This window comes from Aythya marila (genome assembly GCF_965140915.1).
Source record: "Aythya marila genome assembly, chromosome: 9".
Lineage (NCBI taxonomy): Eukaryota > Metazoa > Chordata > Aves > Anseriformes > Anatidae > Aythya > Aythya marila.
This window is the reverse complement of record NC_139050.1, coordinates 2005150-2030941: the sequence shown is the minus strand read 5'-3', so window position 1 is coordinate 2030941 and position 25792 is coordinate 2005150. Positions and strand designations below refer to the sequence as shown.

The 25792-nt window shown below is 36.5% G+C and overlaps 1 protein-coding gene across 1 annotated transcript in view; it reads right to left on the bottom strand.

Annotated features, from left to right (window-relative positions):
* SLC9A9 (solute carrier family 9 member A9) overlaps positions 1-20444 on the bottom strand; it is a 226536-nt gene extending 206092 nt beyond the window's left edge. The window contains exons 1-4 of the mRNA XM_082767482.1: positions 20129-20444; positions 13249-13451; positions 8163-8240; positions 7414-7490 (exon numbers count right to left, since the gene is read on the bottom strand). Of these exons, the coding sequence (XP_082623608.1) occupies positions 7414-7490; positions 8163-8240; positions 13249-13451; positions 20129-20303 (533 nt within the window). The 5' untranslated portion in view covers positions 20304-20444. The remainder of the gene's footprint in view (positions 1-7413; positions 7491-8162; positions 8241-13248; positions 13452-20128) is intronic.
* Between the last annotated feature and the right edge of the window lie 5348 nt (positions 20445-25792).

The following is a 25792-nucleotide window of genomic DNA, read 5'->3' as shown; positions in this document are numbered from 1 at the left end:
AGTGTGCCTCAGTCATTTTGTCCTCCTGTCATGCACTGCTGTGAAGAACCTGGCTTGGTCTTGATAGCACCCACCCTTGTCCCCAAAGCATCTCTTCCAGAGGCTGAACAAGGCCCAATTAAGTTTCTCCTTACAGGACAAATGCGCTACCCCGCATCCAACTCAGTGGCTATCCACTGAACTTGCTGCAGTTTATCAATGTAGTCAATGTATGGAGTATGGAATGAAAGATAGTGGAGCTTGTTCTCAGACAGAAGGTGTTAACGCAATAGTAATGATTAGGGAAACACTTTAGATGGTTTGTTGAAAAGCTGAAGAAAGGCTTCTATATTATTTTAACGTTATCTGTGTCTCAGATGTCTCATGTGGAGAATCTGACTATCTGGTGGGTGAACAAGCAATCCTCTGAGTTTGCTTATAACAAAACTTTTAAGGAAATAGATCTTTTCTGCTCCAGTCCATGCACATCAATGAGTTACTGCGTATATGTTTTCAAATGTTGGTCAGCATTTTATCTGTTTGACAGATGTGATCCCGTGTAACATGCTCTAGGTGACCCTCCTTGGCAGTGGGGTTGGACTAGATGATCCCTGGAGGTCCCTTCCAACATCAACCCTTCTGTGATTCTGTGACAGTAAGCTGGCCAATTTGAAGAAACTATAGATTTCATGCTCCGTGCTACTAGAGAATAGGATTTTCCTCTGTTTTAAATTTTCTGTTGCACTGTTCACCCTGAAGCAGCTCGAAGTACTTTGTAAACAGTTCAAAAATTCCTTTGTATGTGATAGAGATCATGTCATTGCCCATCTTGATTCAGAGGGAAGCAATGTATTTGGTGCATTAGCATGTCTCACTATTTAGTAAAGCCATACAGTTTTGTATGGCCTGAAGCATTGCATAGCGTGGGCTGAAGTAGAGATCTCTCCCTCAGTCATACGCTATTCCAAATGGTGCTGCAGCCAAGAAGCTGGGTTGCAGAGGCACATGGGTGGTCTGAAGCTAGAGAAATAGGGGGTGGTGGTATTTGGAGACCACACTGTGTGTCAATTCTTAAAGGATTCATGAAGACCAGGGAAGACACTAGGAGATCTAACCAGAAGTACCTATTCCTGCAGTAAAAAGCGTCTACTTTCATGGCAGTTGGAAAGAAGCTTTTTAAAACAACACCAAAATAAACAAACCAAACAAACATGCTCCTGCCCCTCGGTAGGGCTTTCCTTTGGGGAAAAATCTGGACTTGAGTGTTGTGTTTTTTTTTTTTTTCCTATTTTGCAACAAATACCATTTGCATATTTTTCAAGAGTGCATTATTTACATTTTTGCTTGCTTCCTAGAGAGCCTACTGGGTATTAAACATCATTTTGTTTTTAGTCTCCTGGTATTACAGGTTCTGTTTGTCTCCCCAGCCACACACCTTTAATGTTCCCGATAATGCAAATCTTTTGATATCCTTAGTATGCTGAGGGGTTCTCATAGAAGACACAAATAATTATACCCTGCTGTTCACCACATCTGTTTATGGGAAGAAGAACCGTGTTTTCTGCATGATCAACTCTGCTGCAGTAAACAATGTCAGATGTTTGTTGTGAAATGGCTACAAATACTAAGACTGAACTTGTAGCAACACATACTTGAATGCATCAAACTACTCTTAGAAGCATGTTCTAAGCATGCTCTGTGGGTGTTAGTGGCCTGGGAAACACTATTTTATATCAGTATCTTAATTTAACTGAGCTTCTTATCCGTAAGTTGACAAGTCATACAAATTAGATTGTTGTTGTTGTTTTGTTGTTGTTGTTTGTTTTGACATATATATATATATTTGTTTAATACTTTATAACTTTTAGAACTGCTAGAGCTCTGAGAAGTATGTCTAAGAGAATGTCTCTTCCCTTTTTACTGCCTTGGAAAATCTAGAACAGAATTTTACAAAATATTTTTAAACAAAGTGACAAGCAGGAACTACCCCTTGCGACTGCAGCTGTGAGTTGCAGTTTGCAGCAACACAGGCAGCAGAAGAATTATTTTAGATTCATACTGACTGAAAAATCAGAGCTACCACAATGGGGCAGTGAGTTATGCATTCACAACTAAACACATCAATTCTTTTCCTGCTGGGGCTCAGGGTTCGGTTTTCTTTGGAGAATGCCCTAGAGGCCCAAAAAGGGTACCAACACAGGTATTACATTCAAATCAATGTCTTCTTACTAGTTTTGTCTTTATTTCCAGTCATAGGCTGAATATCTGGTTTCAAAATGTTAATGGAAATTATTAAAGCCAGACATCTGAAGCATGTTCAGAGGGTTTTATCAGGGGAGGGCAAATGGTATCGGTATAGTTTTCCCTCATTTTCTCTCAGTTAATCTTTACAGCACCATGCTACTCGAACACTCCCCCTCACCAGTTCCTGTTTCTACCAAAAATAAAGATTTTATTCTTGCCTGTGAGTAGGTTAAGTGTTTGCTATTTACAGGCGGTGTATGGAATAAAGTTAGACCTGTTTTCATTACATCATTTGGGAGAAATGTGCGGTAGAAAATAATCATAAAATTAGGAAAAAAACATTGTACGTGAAGTAGTTCTGAACTAAAACAGAAATTATCCTCTGGGAAAGCAAGAGCTTATGTGGTATAACGGCTGATAATCATTGTAAAGGTAGTTGCTTAGGTTATGGAGAGCTCCATAACAGAGGGATATTTTCCATTACACTTAATGTGGGTCCATTTTTTCTTGCAGAAACAATTTCCTAAATTCAGAAGACTCACATAGCACAGTAGATTCAAGCCAAGAAACATTTCATTTTGCTCTGCTGAAGCACAGCGCAGCTTCCAAGTTGTAAAGCTTGTTGTTTCTAAGCTCTGTCTCTCATCAGTACACCCCATTAGTATATTAGAGTAAGCTTCAGTTAGAAAGTAATATACAACATTCCCATAACCTAGCTAAACAACTATTCATTTGCCAAACTACCCAAACATCTATGGAAATGGTAAGTGCAAAGTAAAATCATATCTCTAGAGTCATGCAGTGAGTGCTAAATAAACATAAGTGTTGCATGCTGATCTCCTCGGGCATACATTGCCAAATTGTTAATGAAAAATGGAACCTGTACCTACTGAAAATATGCTAACCTGTCAATTTATCAATACTTCAACAGAGATAGTCCTGTCTCCTATTACTATGAAGAGCAAGCTACTTATTGTTGAGAAGAAGGTTATAAAGTAAGTTTACTTTAGAGGAGGAAATGAATACACATGCCTTTTTTTTTTTTTTTTTTCCTTCTATTTTAAAGCACTGTGAGCAATAAAGGCTGTAAAGGCATAGTATTATTTTCTGTCTAGCTCTCTCCCCTTGTCAGAGACCTCAGCTTTGTATGCTTACACTGTTTTGTGGTTAAGCTGCTAGATTTTGTGCCAGATGTTCCCATCATCTGCAAGGTATTATATTGCCAATTGCACCCAGTGCCCATTAGCAAAATATGAATGATTGCCAGGGAAGTATCGAGATAAAAAGACAGTAAAGAAGTATTGAGACAGCAAAAGTAGAACAAAGGTGCAAAAGGCAGAGTATTTTGACAGAAGACTGTGAGTATCATAGAGAGCAGAACGAGAAAGGATAGGAAGAGCATGAAGCAAAGGGGAAAGAAACAGAGGAAGAGAAGGCTACAGACTACATAGGGAAGAAAACTACAAAGGGTAACTGCTATCTTCCAATCCAAGTGTTTCATCAGCTATGGTATCTCCAGTTTTTACCTCATTAATGTGGACGTGGATACTTCAAGTTTTATACCCAATTAAAATACAGTAGAGAAATACTTACCTTGAGCTATTATTGCATTATAGGTTAAAGTGTGGTGTGTCCTTCCTCTTTGCCATGAAATTTAGAGGAAGTTGCATGCATCTGTCAGATTTTCAGGGTACCTACATTTTTCAAATAGTGCTGCACGAAGAGGGATGGATTCTTTTTTTTTTTTTAAATAGATAATTTCTAAATTACTGTCTAATGATTTCATCTTTGGAATAAATAAATTTTATACAAGATAATATCAAACTGCTAAGACAGAATGATATAAAACTGAAATGAGCTTTGAACAGGAGACGGCTATAATGGAGTAGCATACAAAAGGGTGCTTTTTGCAAGAATGCCAGAATGAAAAAGTTGAATCATAAAAGAGGAATGGAGTTCATGGAAAAAAAGTAATTGTCCACATTTAGCTTGTGTCTCTTACAGGGCTTGTGATTTTCTGCTACCAAGTTAAAGCTAGCCATAAATTTTCTACCTGAACTGCACACTTTTTAAAAATGACTAAGTGAAATTAAATAGGAAGGAGAAATCAAAAAGGCATCAGACTTTTTCTGGTGTGAACTGCTATGCTTTTACAAACTTTGCTTTGAATAAGCAACAGTGATGATCTTGGACTGCCTTGTCCAAGCATTGATATTATCTGTTCTTTGTATTTCATGGTTTCATTGTCTTGAAAGCACAACTACTCTTTTTTTTTTTTTTTTTTTTTCTTTTTCTCTGATTTAACCACGATTTATTTATTTATTTATTTATTTATTTATTTTATTGAGCTTTATTCAAGCAAAATTTTCACTGCAGCCATGAAGGCATTTCAAACTTGGCCTAAGTTGTCTGAAAATGGTTTTGCTATTTGAGTTGCACACTCACAGGGCTTTAAATTCCAGAAAAATGTGTCCTTGCCAAGCCTACTACACAGGCTGGGAAAATGAGTAAATGACTGCAAACATACTGGATTCTGAGTATCTAAAATGTGGTTTTGGCTTTGCAATATGAGAGAACCCAAGTGAAGCAGAACCAAAAATCACCGATAAGGCCAGCTTTATGAAGTCCATGCTCCTATGCACAGACAGCTTGGCCCTGGCTGCAACTAGGAATGCTGATCTAAGAAGTCAAGGTGATTTCAAGAGGTAAAAAATGCAAATCTTTGTACTCCCCTGACACTTGACATATGTCGCTCTGATGGGTTGTTATCATAGAATCATTTTTTTTCCAATTTCTTGGTCACTCTTCCGGCATCAAAATAGAAAATATCTACCATTATCTACCATGTGAAAATATCATCAATTCAGGAAGATACATCCAATCAAATAACAGAGTTTATCAAAAATAAAATTTAAGGAAAGAGAACACCATTTCTTGCTGAAGCAGCAGTTAAGCCTTTTCCCTGCTTCTTCATAAACAGTTTTGAAATAAATGTGGGAGAAAGTGTTTATTTGGTTGCCTTTTCACTCAAATTCTACACTGTTCCTCTTTCTTGATGCTGGAAGACTTTCACAGAAAAGCAAAGATTTACCACGAGGAGATGTGCACCATTGTAGCAGCTTTGCCAGAGTGTTCCATGGCAACTTTTTAGCACTCATAGAGTCTGCACCCTACAACTTCTGTTCCTGTTCTTTATTAAAGATATTTCCCAGCTGAAAGATATTCCTGGTTTACAAAGAGAGGTCTGGTCCTTCTTTATCAGCCGTACAGTCACTACAGCAGAAACCACAGAAAGAGGTCACAATGGGGTGTTTTGTAGTTCGCTGTGACAGGAAGAGCCCAGTCCCAATGAGAGGCTGCAGATACGCAGCCTATAGGTCAGAGCCTATATATGGATTGATGCACATATATATTGTTGTGCATATGTAATAAAAAGTAAATACATGTTTACTCACAGCTATGCACAAAATATTTATCTACAACAATGCAGTCTAGAAGTACCTCAGGATTCTGTCCTTTCTTTTGTAACAAGAACTATAGTTCTTCATCCCTTCTCTCTGGGGAAAAGTTTTTCTTTTAGGACTTATTTATAGTTCCCTTCAGTAAAGCTTTTGTATTATCTTTCTTTCTTCTTCATGAGCTCATTGCCTCATTCTTATCCTGATCTGTATGGTAGGCAAACATGTTTCACATTCTAATATGCCTTATTCTGAATATATTATGTGCCTTTGCTGCAATGATTTCAGTGGAGCTGTGGCTTTGTAAGGAGCACAGTACAAGGCTCAGTGCTACTCAGTGTTTACTTCTTTACCTTAGGGTTTCCTGACTATGGGCTTGAACTCTGAATTGCTAAAACTAGTAGGAACTTGGTGTATCAGATTCCATCTGCATTTACTCTGTTTTACATAAAATAACATGGGTACAGGAATGCTGACATTTGGAATTTAGGATAAACTCAATGTATTATATTTCTTTTAACAAGCTTATTGAAGCTGCTGTGGCATTTTCCATTTACCAATGCCAATAACATGTCAGAGCTCAGAAAGCAAATACATGTTTAACGGCATCATTGGGCTGGACAGCCCTACTACTTTTCTGCAGTCCAACAGAGCTATTAGAAATTGTTTTACATGAGTTTTCAATAGCTACAACAAGTCAGAGGAAGCACAGGAAGAGTCCTAATGAGATCCAGAACCACTGTTCACTCAGTAATAAGTCAGCATTTGGCTCAAATTGTTAGCAGAATGAAGATTTTTGCTGAACTTATTATTTGAAACTTAGGCGTGTTACACCTTTCTTGGGCAAGAAAAGAAGCAACTTTAATAGCTGGGGTCTTATTGAGGTAGGTATTAGTGCAAATAAAGATGGGGGAAAGGATTTTTAAATGGTTTACTTACTTTGATTGAGCTAATGAAACAAACAAAAATTCCACATTGTGCCAGCCTGGAAATAATAATCCATTTCTGACTTGCCAATCAGGCAAATTTTAACAAAATTAGAAAATTTTCACTTAGGAAGAATGGAAATGGAACAACATTTTCCACCCCTCTTCTATTCTCCCTTCATCTTTTTCTGCAGAAATTGTTTAGTCATGCCATAAATGTGTTCAGTCACATCAGCAGTATAGTCATACCATATATATATATATCATATAGCTAAATTTGCTTATAATTTCATAGTGAGGTGTTTAGCATGACCTTCAACTAAAAGGTTTTACTTGGCCTTAGAAATGACTCCAGGAATTTTACATTTATGCCACTATGTATTTGACCCCCTCTTTTCCCCTTCCCTTGTGAGATTTAAAGTTCTTCCTCTTTGGTTATAGATTTGGTGTCCAATAAAAGGAATTCTGGTTAGAAGCATGGAATTTCAAAGGATAGAATGGTTCCTTTTCTTAGGAGAGATGGTTAAGGCTACAGTTGTAGAAAGTAGGTCATACTTGTATCAGTCACAGACCAGGAATGCAGGACATAATTTCCTGAGTGTCCTAGACAATTCTTATTGCCTGAGAGTTTCGTCTTTTCAATCTCTGCATTTCCTGATAAAGTAATTACTTGATCTATTACACAGGTTGTGATTTATATTGACCATGCAAAGCCAGCAATTCTTTCTACAGTTTAGTTTTAAATTGAAAAAAATACAGAGCACTAATAATGATTTCAGCAATAATAGCAGAAGACATTCACTTACCCTATGACAATGCAGGAGATGGCAGTTCCCAAAAAGGCATAGGTTAAAATTGATCCTAAGTTACGAAAGAAATGTCTCTGAGGAGGAAAATTAAAAAAAAAAAAAAAAAGTCCTTTGTAATACAGTCAGTAAAAGAACATGCAAACCAAGTAGAAACACTGCATCCAGAACTGCCAGTCCATCCATTCTTTTTCTTGTTACAACCCATAACTCAGATATTAATGAAACAATATAGGCTACAGAAGTCATTTTGGAAGATAAGATTTCATTCACTTTTTGCCTCTTGGAGTGCCACTAAAATTCCCTCTTTTTATATATCTAGCCAAATGCTTCAGGGTCATAACAGAAGTTCACACTGAAAGTATCTGTTGAAAACTGTATCATAACCTCCTCCCTGAAGCAAACTAAGTCCTGATCATGCAGTATATAAAACACAGGTGGGCTGCTGCCTATTTGCAGTGTTACTAGATTCAAAGTGGCCTCTTCTGAAAACAGCAATGCCCAAGAGTTACAAACTGCAAAATCAAATCTTTGCACAGCACAGACACAGACACAGACACAGACACAGACACAGACACAGACACAGACACAGAGCAGACTGAGGACCACGCATCTTGCATTTTCCTCCGTTTTTGCCAAGTTCTTGCCATGCAATATGAAGTGAATCTTTTCTATGTTTCTGGCCTGTTGGATCTACAAAGCAGCAATCACATTCAGCCATTTTTGTAATATAAGAAAGAGGCACATACCTTCTTTAAACTATAACCAGCATGAAATATAATGGGTGGCAGCAAAATGTTGAAGAATATGGAAGGATCAAATGTCATCTGCCAGAAAAGATGAAAGACATAGTAAAGACATATAAAAATTTTCATTTGCTAGGATAGGTTTTAATTGTAACTTTTAGAAGAATGGTATTATGAGTTTTCTTATATGTTTAAATGTGTAGTTCCTTACCGCTTATATACGTAGAACACTAGTTGAATGTTTAAAGAAGGAAATCAGTCATGCATTATTTTATGGGGACTACATACTAGCAGTGTTACCTGTGATATTAAGTACTTGCACTGTGAGACCATCCAATTTGACAGTCCCATGCTTAATTCCTGGTTCTGATATAGACATGAATGTTGTGTCTCAATTCCCCACTTAACGAATGACAGTAACAGAAAAGACCTACGATACCAAAACCAAAGTAGTTTTTCCTTCAAAGCACGTCTATATAGTTATAGACGGAGCTAGCTAATGTTGCTTAATGAGCTACTGGCTGTCAGCTAATATGTACTTTATCAAACCATGACACATGAAAATTGTGCACACCCTGACCATCTTCATAAGGAGATCTTCCTACATAAGGAACCTTCTTATGTGTGTAGGACAGACAGCCTCTGTCTCCCTTTTGTTTTTTAAGGAATGAGAATTTATTTTACTGCCTCCTTCAGTGTAAAGCTGAAGGTGCTGCATGGGAGCTTCACTGCAGGCATACATGGAAAGCACAGCCTGCAGCACTCACTGGTCCTCATCGAGCTCTCCTGAGCTCTCTCAGTGATCACATCTCTTGTGGACTTTTAATATAGTTTCCTACTAAAAATTCTTAAAAGGCAGTATCACTTAAAACATACACAATTATCTACAAAAGAAGTCCCCAAGAGGTTTCTAAATAATTGTATTCCAAGTTTTTAGTTTTGAAATTTTATGAGTTTTATCCACTCTTGAAAGTTGCTAAGTAATTTATGCAGACTCTGAGGCCTCCTCATCTCACACAGAGTTCTATACAGATCATTGGAAATGCTACAGGCATGTGGTAGAAGCTGGAGTTTCATGAATATTGTAATAAACTACAGTTTATACAGTAATATTTATTTGCAGAGCTACAATAAAGATTGTCAAAAGGACACTGAGTCAATTTATCTTTTCTGTGACCATTTACAAAAAAGCTCCTTAGGTATTTAAAGCACAACTGTGCATCTGTTTGAAAAACAAACAAAACCTAACAAAAACCAAACAAGCAAGCAACCTCCCCTCCCCATATTAACACTGATAGAATCTGTCAGCTATATGTTGTATAAAGATTAATGGCTAACTTTGAGTGAACACAAAGAAAATATGTATAAAATATCTGCTTTAAGTGAGGTTCACATCAGGGTGTATTTGTCTTCTACCTTTTTAACATTGTTTGCCTTTGTGTTGCAAATAGACTGAGGTCCAATTTATTTGCAATGCCTCAACAACAGATTTGACAGTCAGTCAGTGATTGTTTTCTAAGTTGACTCTTATTTTATCTTGTCATTAACAAAATTTTAAATTGAAAACAAGGACATTATACAGCTTGGTTTTAATATTCAAGGAATAAAAACTGCTTTATAAGCTAAGCAGCAATCTGAACTGCAGAAAAAAATGATGTTTGTACAGTCTGTAAACATTGCCTAAGGAACTGATTTATTGTATTCTTTTATAAAAGTAAAAACTTAATTTGTTTGCAGACAGTAACCAAAGAAACATTTTTCTCCCATTCCATTATAATTATTTTTTTTGGAGAATTGTCAAGGCATAAGTTTTTATAGTGTCAGATCATCAGCTGGTATAAAATACCACAAATTTTTTAACCTCAGAGAAACTATCAGTGCATACCAACCACAGAGCTAGTTCATTATTTCCTCTTTCAGTTAGGTGTGGGATCTTCAAACTATCTACCAAAAGCTACAGGATGAAGTATTTAACCTGAATTTCACAGAGTATGTAAACACGATGAAGAGTTTTTTGGTAAGAAATCATCTTTCTAAGCATTTAACCTAGAGTATGTTCAGCATCATTTTATCCTCCTTGGAAGAGATACTTAATTTTCACATTCTCCTGATGCATTTGTACGTGCATACAGAGAGTATCGATTTATGTTAGTCAGTAGTGAGCTCTGGGATTACCCTTCAGCAAGAAACTAAGAGAACAAGCTCCACCTTTAGAAATCTGCCAACTGTCCTCCTTTCCTCCTCTAGTGTGTTCCTGGCACAAAAAGGGGATCAATGAGTGGCATAAACCTGGGACCATAAGACCAGCTTTACACTGACAGAACCATCCCCTAATTAGATAGAGACAGACCTTAGAGTAGTAGAAAAAGACCGAAACACGACAGAAAATAGGAAGCATTTCAGTCACCATATCTCATTCTTTGTTTTTTTTGACTGTAATTGTAAATATTTAAGTGTCATGAAACTGGAAAAGCATCTAGAGTACACATAAAGTGCATTCTTCACCTAACAGTATTTTATAGTTGTGAAACACCTTTTTCTTTTTGTTTCTACAAAACCAATATATAAAATACCTATTAAAATTTTAAAGTAATGCTAGAATGAGGATGAGTTTAGGCAAGGCAAAAAGTTCTTATTTCAGCTGTCAATATGTTGTTCATATTTGCCTTCAACTTCAGGCATGGAGAGTGACAAAGGACAATGTTCAGTCACTGTGCTTCATTTCAAGTAACTTTCAATAAAACAGAATGCTGTTTAAAACTGTGGCATTGCTGGAGAAGAAAAAAATGTTTTAATAAGCCTCCATACTGTTCACTGTTCTGTCAGCAGCTATATCATATCAATACCTTTAAAAGAGACAGAACATAATTAGTGCAATGGCTTGCAGCTCCTTTTATTCAGATGAAATGATATATTAAGGCTACAGTATACCAGATGAATTATTTAGCTTCAGAAGAGTAAGAGCTGAGTACAGAATTACTTTTGTCTTCTTACTAACAGATAGGTTGATTTGATAAACAGGAAGTGAGAGCTCAGCCTTCCCTCCCCCTCCCCCCTTCTGCTAACTTTGAATTATAAAATTAAAAACAAACAAACAAACAAACAAACAAACCTAGCTGGCCAATAATGTGCTGGCAATTTCAGCTCTGATGGTAACTTCATGGAAAACAACAGAAAATGAATTTTCTTCACTTCTGAACTAACAGTCTCAAATGTTAATTTTGGAACTAATTCATCAAATATTTTAAAATATTTTTCCATAGGTATCAGAAATTACGAATGCATGTTTTACTACTCAAAACTGTGCTCTAAAGGATTTGTATTTGTACATTACGGGACAGTCCATTATTTCTGATAAATGCACTTAATAATCCTTTACACTGCAGTCAAAAGGGCATAGCAGTTGTACAAAAAACAGAGCATGGTGTGATCATGTTTTCTGTTTTGTATATCAGTGCTTTTGCCATGGCCACGAAGGCTGCCAGGCATTGTTTTTGTCTCCTAAATACTGTTGAATCCCTCCCTCTTTCCTTTCTTATGTATTTTCTTTTTACAGGGGCACTTGCCAGTTAATTTTAAAGGGAAAAGGAGTGAAAATCTTAGCTGTCTGAGACCTTTCCTGTCATATAAAGAATTTCACAATTCACAGTGGAGACTTTTAAGAACTGGGACAATGGAAACGGGATTGGGCAATCCCTGTAACTGCAACAGGGACTTTTGTGTGAGCTAGTCCTCCTCCTTTCTAATAACACAAGCTAGATTCAGTATACCATGTCTGATGAAGATGTTCAAATGTAATGATTAGTACATATGCTCTGGGAACTAAACACACGCTTAGACTAAGACAAACCAATTGCAACCTATGAGCAGGAAAAAGGATGAAGACTCAGCAAGATCTGTCTAGTGTGACTACCACTGTGCCTTCCTGTCTCCACCCACCACGGCTCTCCTAGCCTTGAATGTCTAGCTCTCTCAGAGAAGAGCAAGAGTCCAGTAGTAACTACAGGCAGGCCCACAATGGTCCTTCATTAGCAAGGAATTTCAGCAGATGGTTAAATCCAAATTCTGCCGAGATGCCCAGTGCATATTATAAGCATAATTAAAAAAATAATTGTATCATGATAACGGTATTATAACATTCTGATAATAGAATATATATTACTATAGTAGATAAACCATGATAATTGTTAAAAAGCAAAATGATATATAATGTTTTGTAATATTGTAAAAGCATTACTAAAAGCTTAGAACCTACATGTGAATATATGATATCTTTGAGCTTAAAATCTGGATTTTAAAAAGCCCCTCTGCTCTCCTGAGTTCTTTAAGTTGCTGTCATTTTTAACAGAGTGACAATCACAGGAAGCAAATATTGCAAGGGTGGGAAATAATATAATAAATAAATAAAGTATTTTAATTATCACATATTGGAAGACAGAAAAGGCCACAACATTGTAAGGGACTCTAAATCTTCTCCCACACTTCCATTTTTGCACCCAGCCTGACTTGATGCAACACTTTCTCCAGAAGCTTGGGGATAGCCAGTGAAATCCCTGCTGAGGACCTCTGTGGTGCTGCATGAATGAGTCAGAACATTGTAATGCATTTAAGCATTAGCAAAAAAACAACAACCAAACAACCAACCAAAAAAATGAACACCTACCTATGGACATATAATGTTTACAAATTCAAATTTGTAGAAAGTAAACCTCTTCTGCTTATATTGCCAGAGCAAGCCATTCTTAAGACAGCAGACCAAGATTTCATTGGGGTTTATGAAGCTGTGATGGCAATGAACCCAAGGTAATGGCTGTGTCTGATCCCCTTGAACTCAGTGTCTGCAGGAGGTGGGACCGTTCAGGCAATTATTCTGCAAACATGCAGCCAGTTGGATGCTGAGCAACTGTGAGATTTCTACTGTGACTTATTTCCTTTTTTGTTCTCCTTCACTTTCACTTCTCACCTTAGATTCAAAGTAGCCCGTGTCTGTCATGTTTTATCTTGAAACTTGTTTTTCTCTCTTGGGGGTGTAAATAAAAGAAATATCTTACACAGTTTAGAAAAAATAAATATATATATATATATTTACCTTTTGAAGCATTGCATTGCCCTGGTGACCATTAATATTGTGATGGCTGATCTCTCTTTTGTATTGGTATTCATAGACCTGATTAGTTATATTGAGAAGTAGGGTGGATGGCCCAGATTCCAGCTTTTCACATTCATAAACAGTTCCATTTTCAACATTTGATGCTTTTGTTGCATATCGTATTAGTAATCCCATTACAAGGCCTGGAGAGAAAAACAAACAAACAAACAAACAAACAGATTCAGGTACCTCTGTGTATCTGATGTTGCACAGTTACTGACTTGGAAAAAAATGAAATTCTCTGCTCTTGCTCTGCTAAAGCTGGGACACCACTTTCTCAGTGTTTCTACCTTCACAAAGGTACATTTTTCTCAGTACTTCATGGAGGACCAGGAAATTTCTTCCAAAGCAGTCAGTTCATTAGAATAGTGATGTTGTTTTGCCACGTGCTCAGTTATACACCTATTTTTGTGATCCAGTTGCTGGAATCATTCTGGTACAGTTATTAACTGAGTTGTTAAACTGTTTTCAATAGATATTTAAAGGGGATCAACTGGTGCTGATTTTACACACTTCATTTTGGGGGTGGAGGGGTGGGTGAGCTCTGAAACCTTATCCTCAGGGTCAGTCTGCTTTCTGTAGAAGACCGTGTGTTTATGAGACTATATAAACATGGAGAATACAAACAGAAGGAAGGAAAATCAAGTTTAGGATTAATTGGTTTATCTAAAATGTAGGACTCGTCTAAGATAGACATTTTGGCTCCTAATAATTGGCTCCTGCAATTGCCCTCTGGAAGGTGTGATTCTTCATCTCTCAGCTCTAGTGGGAGTTTGAGTGATTACTTTAGGAGATGTAACTAATATTTAGTTAGATAACGTTACTGGAGATGATTTCCACCCTCAGAGACTTGGATGTGGTTTCAAATTTAATTTCCACACTTCCTGCATGTCCTAGGTGCTTTAAGTCCCATGTACAGGAACAACTTTGCAGTTATCAATTATGAACACATTCGTAAAATGCTAAGAATGCTCAGATTAAATATTTATGGAAGGCATCTAGATGGATATACTTGCTATTGAAAAATAAGAAACAAAGTACAGAAAATAGCTCATAGGAATTGGAAAGACAAATTTTTTCAAGTAATCAGATGCCATGGGTGATGAAAGTGACCGTGGACACCTGGACAGGTAAATGTCTTTGTTATTTTCACATTCTGCACTGAGAGAGACCTCAGAACTGCCAATTTCTAGCAATGATGTAACACAAGCTTGTAGCTTCCTGGATTGATGCTACAACAGAGTAACAGCTGCACTGCCTGTTTAGTAGGCTCATGAATCTTCTTCTTTAGTATGACTGGTTGCCTTAAATGGTATAGGATTTAGATAAGCAGAAGAAAATGCCAAGACTACTTTCTGAAGTTACACAGCATTTGTGCAGTAGCTCAGATAACAAATCTAGCTGTAGTAAAAGACAGAATTCTGTCTCAGAATTCCTCAAAACTTTTTGGGAAAGCACTCATGGGAAAAGGAAAGGAAGCACTGCATGTACTTCTGTGAAATATGATTTCTACAGTGGTCAGTTCCAGATGTCCAACATCATGACTAAGAATTGAGGAAACCATTAATTAGTTAAAACAGTCAGGGTTTTCATCTTATTTTTATTAGTTTTCCTCTTGAAACAAACAAACAAACAAACCACATTTTATTTTCAAATTCATTTTCAAACACATTAAAAACTCCTCTTCATTTGATGCTTGGACAAGATTTGATGTTTCCACCTCATTCTCTGGCATGGAAAACTTTTTCCCTTTATCACTTCTGCACCTGTCACTCTGTCTTAAACTATAGCCTTGGTTCCAATCCTGTTACCAGGTATTATAAACTACTGTTTCCTACAACATTTTGAGATTCCTAGTATGTTCATAGCACATAGTATGAACCAAATTCTGTTTGATAATTTAAAAAATGAAAATAAATGTTATCAGTTAGAGTAACATAATTTGTAACACTATAGGAACATAATTAGTAACACTAAATTGATCAAGGGTGTCAAGTTTAGACTAGGAGTGAAGGACTGTTCTTATTTTGTATTCTGAGATGTGTTATCTTCAGCAGCAGTCTCAAGCTACCTCTGCAGGAATTTTCTGGAATCGAAACAAATGCAAATATTGTTGATCATAATCCTGCAAAATAGCCCTTGAGTATACATAAATCTATTTGCAGAAAAGGGATATTTTGAAAATATGATAACTGTAGCTGTAGAGAAATAATGATCAACATGGACTAAGAATTACAACCGGAATTCAAATCTGCCTTTGGATTTTCTTCTACAGCTTTACTTCTTACCCTCAGATGGAGTTCAGATTTAGATAATTTACTGAACCACCAAAATAATGAAGTGATAATGAAGAACACAGAAATTGCAAGAGTCTTTAACAACATACATTTATTGGAGAAATAACATTAGAGCAGATTCTAATGATCAATATTCTTAGGGTATCTGGGGGTCTCTGAGGTCCTCTTAGCTCTCAAGTGTATTCTATCATGTCTTAGATTTGAACAAAATGTGGCTGGGACCTGTAATGATGGGTCAATTCAGAATACTCTCAAGTGCTCTGTGGAAAGTTCAAACAAAGGCAATTGCTATATCACTACGTTATGCTGCAGGAGTCAATACAGGGATAGCATTCTTCCTTCGGTAATAGGAAATGTGCCAAGGACTCTCTATACAAACCCTGATGAATTAAAAATCTGGGAAGAGTGTATTTCATATTTTAGTAGGTACATCATTTATGGAATGGACTTACTCTTTGCCTTCCAATCCCCTTAAAACTTCAGGAGGTAGCTCTAAGTCCTCTAACATGAAGTAATTTCTCTCTCTTGGGCATTGTAATGACCATGTTCTGCCATTTACCCTTGTTTTGTTTTTCTTTTGGTCTCATCAGCTATGGAGCACAACTTTGAAGGCAGGTACAACTCCAGTCAGCCTCACCTTCACCCTGTGTTTCCTGGAGCTGAAAACAAACCAAGCTGAGAAAAGCTCTTAAATGATGTTGCTGAGGAGCCTAGCAGATAAACATCACAGATCCTGTTGGTGTGGTGGTTTTTGGTTTTTAGATTTTTAGTTCAATTCTGGCTGCCTATTTGCAGGAGTTTTTTTTTAACTTAATCACATGTATCTGGTAACACCTGCATCTCCACCCTGATGCCTAAGTTCTGAGGTGGATCAGAAAGTTAGATATTTTATTTTATTTTATTTTATTTTATTTTATTTTATTTTATTTTATTTTATTTTATTTTATTTTATTTTATTTTATTTTATTTTATTTTATTTTATTTTATTTTCATTGAACTAGCTCTGGGCTAGTCCCCTCTACTGCACAGTGCTGTGACTTAAGTGTTATATGGGGAATTTGGGCACCTGATGTGGCTCATGAAGTATCTAAAGAAATCTAGCCCTACTGGAACTGAATTGTAGGCTTTAGAGATGCCCATCCAGTTTATTTAGAAACCTTGCATTGTTCTGTGATTACATTCCCAATTTGTCTGAGAAAGTGCTTACTCTTCAGGATTACAGGAAAACATCTAAATATGTAAATTTTGCTCTTTCCCTTCAGGATAGCACAAAACTTTCACCTGCCTCCCTGATATACAGAAACCAGAAAGTAAGCTGAGCCAGCTGTTTGGGGTCTGTTTGTCAAAGCAAGCAGAGAAACTTGTTCTCCAAGATACTGAAAAACAAAGGAATGAATGAATAAACAGGGCGGTCTGTGTTTTGTTTTGTTTTGTTTTGTTTTGTTTTGTTTTGTTTTCTTCTTTGTGTGAGTAACTGACTTTTCAATTTGGTACTGAAACAAAACAACTGGAGTGTGTAAATAATTTCAAGGTAAACACCTTGAAATATATATATACTCATATATTTACATCCATGACATTTTTGTTGAAATAGTGTTTCAGTTTAAACTAAATGTAGACTTTTTTTAAGGTGAGGGGAAACTAAGAAAGATTATTAATGTAAATATGGCTATATTTAGTGTAGAAACATTGCCTTGATTTAAAAAAAAATCAATACATATCCATTTTTAAAGATTCTAAATGGATTATTTTCAAGTATGGATTTTTTTTTTAGTTGAAACTGTTTGGCCAAAAGCTGCATTTTCCATAGAAGCTTATGCAAAGAAAAAAAAACACAACACTATACTTTAAATAGAACTTTCTATCAGGATGTTCTTAGTGTCCAATTTGTCTGTTCAGCATTTTGCAATACATTTAAAACATCTTCCTGTTTTTGTATTCCTGTGCTTTCTTCCTGATTTTCTTTTTTCACTCTCCCCATGCCTTCCACTGCTATACCCCTGACAGTATACTGCCTCTATAAGTACACTGACCCATCTATCATACTGTGGGACGCAGTCTTCAAATAGGTGGCTACATTATTCTGTCACTTGAAGAAAAATTTATAAGCTGCTTGTACTGCCATTCATGTATCTGGAAAATAGCTCCATGGGCTGGAGTAAAGCAAATTTCAGGGCAATATATTTATTTATGAAACAAGTATAAAAGAGAATTCTTCTCATAATGAAGACCCCCCCCCCCCCCCAAACCAAAAACAAACAAACAAACAAAAACACCTATGTGAAGCAGGAGAAAAACAGTTGTACCAAAGTCATTCAGGCTTAACTGTGCTGTGAGTGAAGGCAGGATTTACCTGACTGTGAGTACTTGGTCCCCTGTAGATTTTCCCCTGAACTGATTTTTCTCCTGGAGTTGCTGCAAATTGATCCTACACCTCTGTCATGACCTCTGAAATTCTGCTTTCTTTTTGTTATCACTTTTTCCTGATGATAAAGATGCCCAAACCTATATTTAAAATTCTAAAGGATAGAAAGGACATCACCAGGTCTTCAGATCCTATGAAAAAACATTTTTCCCTGTTTGAAGGCTGCCATAAATAATGCAAGTCTAAATAGATTGTTTATTTGCAACCAAGAGGAATATTTCCTTTATTCATGAATGTTTTAATAATTCAAAATCTCTGTCCTGATGGAGCACTGGTCTCTTAACTGATCAAAAGAATATCATGAGCTGGTTATCTTCATGATGGGCAGATTATGTTCTGGGCAGGCAGCAAAATGGAACCAGAGCAAACAGTAAAGTGGAAAAAGATAACTAAATCTCTAAATAAATACTGATTTATTTGTCTAATGTTGTATTCCCCCATACTTCATGTCTTTTATGGTATGCCTTTGTCTAAATTTTCAGCAATTGTCATCAGTTGCATGTAGGAGACCATATAATATTAGGGGAAGCTATTTTAGAAGTCACCCATGCATGCAATTAGAATACTGTCATAACTTATAAATTGACCACAATAAAAATATTGCATGGTATCTTATGTTTTTCCTTCTGACAGATTTTAAGAAAAATACAACAAGTAAATGTAGTTTCGGTGGTGCTAGGCAGCCTGTAACACATAGAAACTGTTAAACAACAATCTGTGTGATGCCTGACAATGAAAACTATTGCATCTAACTATCATGTAATGAATTTCACTCTCAACTGTTCCAATGGAAGTGTGTTTTCTATGCATGGCAGACTTCAGGATTAGAAAAAGCCCCCCATGACTTTAAAATAAATGCAGGGCAGGTGAGAATTAAGAGAACCCACTGCCTTTCCCACCCAGATTTTCGGGGCTCAGTGACTGGCTTAATACAAGTCTCTTGTTTACTTGCTTTTCCCTCAAAGTATCAAGTCACTTGTGAAGATACTAAGTGAAACGATATGAAATAGCCTGTGTTCTCGAAACATTTAAATATTGTTCATTTATTTAATAGTTTGAAAAGAATAAAAGGAAGACTGTGATCTTTAGCTGTAATAATCTTATGGAACTGAGATTATCTTAAAATGCTTCATATAGGAGGAGCAAATAAAGTTTGCCCCTATAGGGGACAGTTGTCTTCTCTGTTGCAGGCTTGCAGATGAACTTCGGAAGTTTTGTGTGTCCTGTGACATGATAAATATTCTTCAGAATATGCACCCTTAGAAAAACTAGTTTGGATATGACACTGCTAGAGTATATGAGTTGCACAGAACAGAACAGTCAAAATAGCCTGGGATTAAGGTGTATAATGACTAATATTTTGACTATATTATACATACACCATACATGTATGTGTCTAATAATTACAGAAATAGTAATCGCACACTTGAGGAAAAGTGAAGTGATAGCAAGAGAGAATGACCAGATAGTCATTATACACTTAAGTGTATACCATTAAACCAGCGAGTACTTCCAGTAGGCAATGCGGAAGGTTCTACTTGAAAGTGATACACAATATTGCCAAACAGCACAAAAGAAGATTAGAAGTGGACAGGCAAACTGAAATTACAGTACAATGATAACAGTCAGAGATGACTTGAGGCATTCTTCATAGCCTGCTTCATAGCCTGCACAGCAGAAAAAAAAAATACAGAAGTCTCAAAATAGTTTAAGCCTTATTAGATAACATGGGTGGATTCACAAAGCTCCCTAGTCTATAACCTTTGAATAACCTTAGGCACACTAAACTTCTTTCACTGTGGGTGTTTTAATTGTAAATTTCCTACTTCACAAAGTGTCATTCAGTGGCTGTCTGCCCATACAGGAACATAATGCAAACAGGGTGAGGATAAACAGCTAGTGTTAGTCACTCTCTTACCAAGCCAACCTGTAGCAACTTTAAAAGAGGTGGTGTTACAGTACATTTTACTGCCCAGTTAGGGGGCTGATGACACTTCATTGAGTGTGTTTTCTGAGCCTTCTGAGCCCACATTTGAAGTGCCTGATGATAAATATGCAGCTAGTTCCATGTTAAACTGGCACTTGAATTTATACTCACCATAAACCATAGCTCCTCCAGTTTCATGCAGAAAGCGGAATCGATGTTTTTTAAATAACCAAATCGTTAATATGGTAAGAATGAGCAGAAAGTTAAAGACGAGCAACTCCACAGCTCCCTGGTGATAAAACTGATCTTCATCTTTCACTGATGCATATTTTTTCAACTTCTCCATTTCATGCCCTTTATGAAGAATGCAAAATAAAAGAAAAAAAATCACAGAGGAAGGAAGGTGTAATCACCTTCAGTACAAAGAAAGGTTCAGACACTACAGAAATTCACTGCAAGCACATCTGCTTGATTTGCAGCCTGACTGTGAAGTGCCCCAGCTCCGAATTCAGCTGGATTCTAGTTACAGCTTCCTGTTTCTGTCTTAAAGCCGCCCGGTCTCATTTCTAACATTACGGTTGCATCGCTGGACTGTGCTTGCTCTGGCTCTAGATGCACAAATGGTCTCCAAGGCTTAGACTCTGCCAGTTTCTCAAATCTTGTGAAATTTAGGCTGTGTTCATAAAGCTTGTTCCTGTAACGCAATCTGAAGCCTAAAAATCTTATTTGGTTTTGATATTCTAGAGGGAAAAACTGAAGTTACGAGAATGACATAGCAACCTTTGCTAAAAAGAATCTTTCCACTCTCTCACTTACAAATGCAAGCAAGTTGAAGGTAGGAGTTAAGTACAGTGCAAAGACAAGAAAATGAAGTAATGAATAAGGATTTCAAGGTTTAGGCCCTGAGCAGGCATCAATCCTGTATGTAGCCAGAGGTCTCTATGAAAGCAAAGGTCCAATAATGTAGAATTGAAAGTACCTTAAAAAAAATCAAACCAAATAAAAACAGTAGAATTTACTTTCCATTGTTTCTGCTGTTTGCATATTTTCATTTACATTACTCGAGCCAGGAAAACAATAGAAACCGTCTTACTATTTGTAGCTAATCCCTAATCCTCGTGGAATTTTTTCTGTCCTGCCCTAAAGCTGCAATACATGTCCAGTGCTGGAGAGAGGGATTCCAAAGAAACTCTCATCTTCAATTCGTCATGGGGAAAAAAAAATAAAATAATCTGCTTCTCAATAGAACAGGATAGTATTTTCCTCACTATTTTCCTTTGTCACAATTTCATGAAATTTATTTCTTACAAACATTTTGGGCCAAACTAAGCTGTATAGTATACATTCCAAGTGAACAGATACTGTATTCCCAAGGTGAATAAAATAGAAATAAATACCTAGATACCCAAACTCTTGGTAATTTCAAGGCTGTAGCTCATAAGAGTATGAGTATTACTAAGGAGGTGCTGTTTCAATCTGCAATGTTTGGGCAGCTTGTTTCAGTGCTGTGCCACCCACCAGTACAGAAGTGCTTCCTGATGGTTAGACAGAACCTCTCATGCCCCAGTTTGTGCCCATTACCCCTTGTCCTGCCACTGGACACCACTGAAAAGAGCCTGGCTTCTTTTTAATTCATGCTTTTTCTTCACTTAGCAGATTAATCTTTTTTTTTTTTTTTTTTTTTTTTTTTTTTTTCCAGTCTCTGTCACACGTTTTACTCTGTCCTCTTCACGGTTTCACTGTGTTCTCTCTTTTGTGTTTCCCTTATTTTTATTTTTCCTTCTGTAATTTTACCAGATAATTTGCAGTCTTAGTCAGGATCAAGTCAGAACAGCATTTCTGAACTGATTATCTATGGAGTCTCTTTGAGATAAAAAGTAGTCAAAAACCAGATGATGCTTCCCAAATTAATGAACCATCCAACTCAATCTGAATTTATATGTTATTCTTTCTTTTCTGAGAATTATTCACTAATGTGTTGTAGCTAAAACAGTAACATACACGTATACAAGGATTTGATGTAGCAATTTCATTAACTCTTCATTAACTAAGTTTCAATTCCCTTTTCTATCTGAATGTACCAGAGCCTGTATTTCGCACCAGACAATAAGGAATTCATCCATCTCAACTGTTAGACCAATTGTGGTATAAAATACTTGAAGCACTTAAATGTTAAATTCCTGAAACTGCATTGCCCTTATTGCAAAGTAGGGTTATAATTCTTCCTTATCCCATCCACGCATGTTTGTGTCATATGCTATAGCAATTTGTACCCTGCCAGAGCTTGGATTGAAACATAATTTTAGATTTAGTATCGGATGTGGATAATAAACATATTTTAACTTATTGTTATTTGTTCTCTGTGTCCTATCTGCTTGCCTACTGGTCATATCAGTTATGTGAGAAAACCAGTATGTAAGTCATATGAATAAAAGATTTGTTGCATAGGAACAAAAGGGGAGTAATGTACCTTGTGTAAACAACTGGAATTATTTATTTCCCAGCCGTCCCACTTTCCCACTGTCTCTTTTAATATGAAGTATTTTAGAGTGTACTGAACATCCTGAGAAAAATATTAAGAGGAAGGGTTTTGCTGACTACCACAAGTACAGTGCACATTGCCAAGCAATATAATAGTGGGCCAAAATTAGTACAGTTTCCCCTTTTTCAACCCCCCAGTAAAGTACTTGACCTAGAGTTTCTAAGGTTTTGTTTGTCTGTTTTTATGGAAAAATACTATTCAATGGTAAAAAAACAAAAACAAAAACAAAAACAAACAAACAAACAAAAAAAACTAGCACATGATGATTAGATAGCAAAAGACTAGGCTTTGTTCAGTAAGAATTTTCTAAAAGTGGATACACTGTGAAAAATAATTGAATCATATAGTGGTTGATCAGTCATGTTTCTGTGTGAAACTATAGGGTCATCAGAGGGAATTATTTTTGTTTGTTTGTTTTTTTGACAGAAGTGATGAAGGCATTGTTGGACCTCTTTTTGTAAGAAAAGACATCTGTGTCAGGAAAGCCTGAACTCAAAAAGCATCTCTGTCCTCAGGAATGAGGGTTTAGATACTAGTAACTGTGCTTGAGAGTCAAAAAATCTTGCCTGATTGGGATTTTTTTTTAATTTTTATTTGTTTTTGTTTTCTTCTTTTGTTTCTACTGAACCACAAATCACAGGCTTGTTCCAAGATTTACTTTTTTTGTCAGGCTGTGAGTTTATGAAGCAAAATGAAGGCTACAAAAACTTTTAAGCATGTGCTTAACTTTCTGAATGGCAATGCTCCCAGTTAAGTCACCAATTCAAACCTTGGGCTTAACAAGTTAATTTAGACACAAAACATTTTTTCTCTTTACTGATAGTTAAAGTAGTTTCCTTAACTTTGACACAACTGTACTGATAAAGATGTGCTTATACATCAAGAGCTTATTGGGTGAGGGATAAATTATGTATTTTATCACTTTAACTGCTTCCACATTGTGGGTTGCATAGAGGTGAATTATTTTAGAAAAAAATCACACCACTACAGAGAATAGCTAAATTATTTCAAAGCAGCCTTTGAGGATTTGTAATAATTGTTGTTGGATTTGAGACCAAACCTCCCCTTTTTTCTTTAAAATATTGCCTTATCTTTTATATCCGCATAAAGACTGGGGGAAATGATGTGAATTGGATTGCTATCTCTTTCAGGTAATGTCTTTAAACACCAGGTTAAACAGTTTTGTTCCTATGTACATGTGCAGTTTGGCAAGTGATTTTTAATGTTTTTCCTTCATGCACAGAAGCACAACACCAGATACTGGGGAAATGTGAACAGTGTTTGCTATTACCTGAATGGGAGTTTTAGGCTCAAGATTGGTTAGGCTTACTTGGATGTTTTACTCTGCGAAAGACTTAGCACAGCTCTTTATGTAATTTTGAGCAGTTCTGGTTTGAACTGGCATTTGTCATGTTACGGGACTGGGCTTTTAGATATTGCTTTCCTCTCAGAGATGTTAGACATAATTTTAAATCAGCTGTTCAGACACAGCCACCCAACATAGTTGCTGTTTACAGGGAATCCAGATATGACATCCAACACTGTTGGTTTTCTTTGCATTCTGAAACTGTGTTTGCAGTAAGGTCTCCTTTGAAAAATTGCTGGCAGTGTGAGCAGATGATTGACTTGATTATTTCTGTGCTCAGGCATTTCTATGTTCTGATGTGTAACTACATTTTCAGCAGTATCCAGCTCCCTCACAAATCTCCCTCTTAACTGGAGTAACTTCTCTCCAAGTTGTGGTTGATTTGCAGGTCAGATAGCACAATAAGGTTTTGCAGCAGCTACATCATATTTACAATACTGATAACGTAAATCAAGAAGGAAGGGAACTGGATAAACTAAAAAGTTACATTTTGATTTTCAGAACAAGCTACCAGGTGAAGGAAGAAAGCTTTCAGAGAAAAGATATTTTGAATATTAATTCACAGGCCAAAGACAGAGCCAAGGTAAGTTAAAGTTTCTGTTGGAAGTTAGTATGCCAGGCAATTCTCCTAATGTCATACTCTTAATACAAGTAATATTGTCTTCATCTCTCTTGATGTGTCATTTTTATGAGCAACAGGTAGTACTTTTGCTTATTTTCTATTTCCACCCTATAAAATATCCTGTCTGAATTTGACAGAACAATAACTCTTTTCTACTTTAGTCAGACAGTTGTACAAGTCTGGCCTTACAGAAACTATCAAACTATAGAGATTGAATAGAAAGTGAGAGGAGTCTTGTAAACCAGCAGAGAGATCCCCATCTTTGAAAATATAAAGTCAGAAAAGCAGAAAAATTTACACCTTATAATTATAATGATTATAATTAATAGGAATTCTCAGCAAAGAGACAATGCTTGAGCAGCCCTGGTGATTACAAAAGCATACAAAAAGTACAGCTAAAAGTAAAAACAAACATTGAAAACAGGTACATCTCTACACATATGTGAAGAAAAGACCTAAGTGAAATCAACTCTGAAACTGAGGAATCAACCACATTGCCAGTGCCCAAGTAACAAATGTTCTGTCACAGCCTTCTTGCCTAAAATCCCCAGATAGACTGGAACTGGATTAGTGGGATCACAACTGATTATCCTTCTCTAATCCATTCCAGCCAGGAAGATCTGCCTTCCTAGCTCCTTTTCTGATACACAACTGTCTGTGAAATCTTGTGGGCTAAGGCCACTTAAGGCCACTAAGCCCATAGCAGTGGGCTAAGTGTCAGTTTGTAACAACTAGTCTCAGTGTATTTTGAAATCTGTTCTGCTGCTTAGAAGAGCCTCACTATGACAGCATTTATTTGGTGGTTTCTATTGATCCAGTCCACACTTTTTCTGAGGTCAGCCTCTGGTTTTACTGTCGCTTATTTGGTCTTGATGATAATCCATCTATACATGTCGCAGAGTCTCTAGTGCCAGAAATAACAGTCTCCATAATATATATATCTAAAACATTATAGCGATTACTCTTAGACAAAAAATAGCCTCAAAAACAATTTTTGCTTGCTGGAATATACCTTCCTGTTCAGGAGGCAGTTTTTGTTTTGTTTTGTTTTGTTTTGTTTTTTTCTTCTTTTTTCTTTTTTTCCTCCTTGGTTGTAGCCTGTTTTACTGCCTGATCAAAACACAATACTAATCATGATGAATATACATTGACTTAAGTAGAATTTGACTTTTAGTCTCCCAAGAGGGTTGTGATATTTCTGATTATATGTCACTGTCTCCAGTCATTGAATCAACACACAAAAAAATCTTTTTTCCCTTTTGAGGGCCAATTAGTTCAGTACACCCTATGACGTAACATAATAAG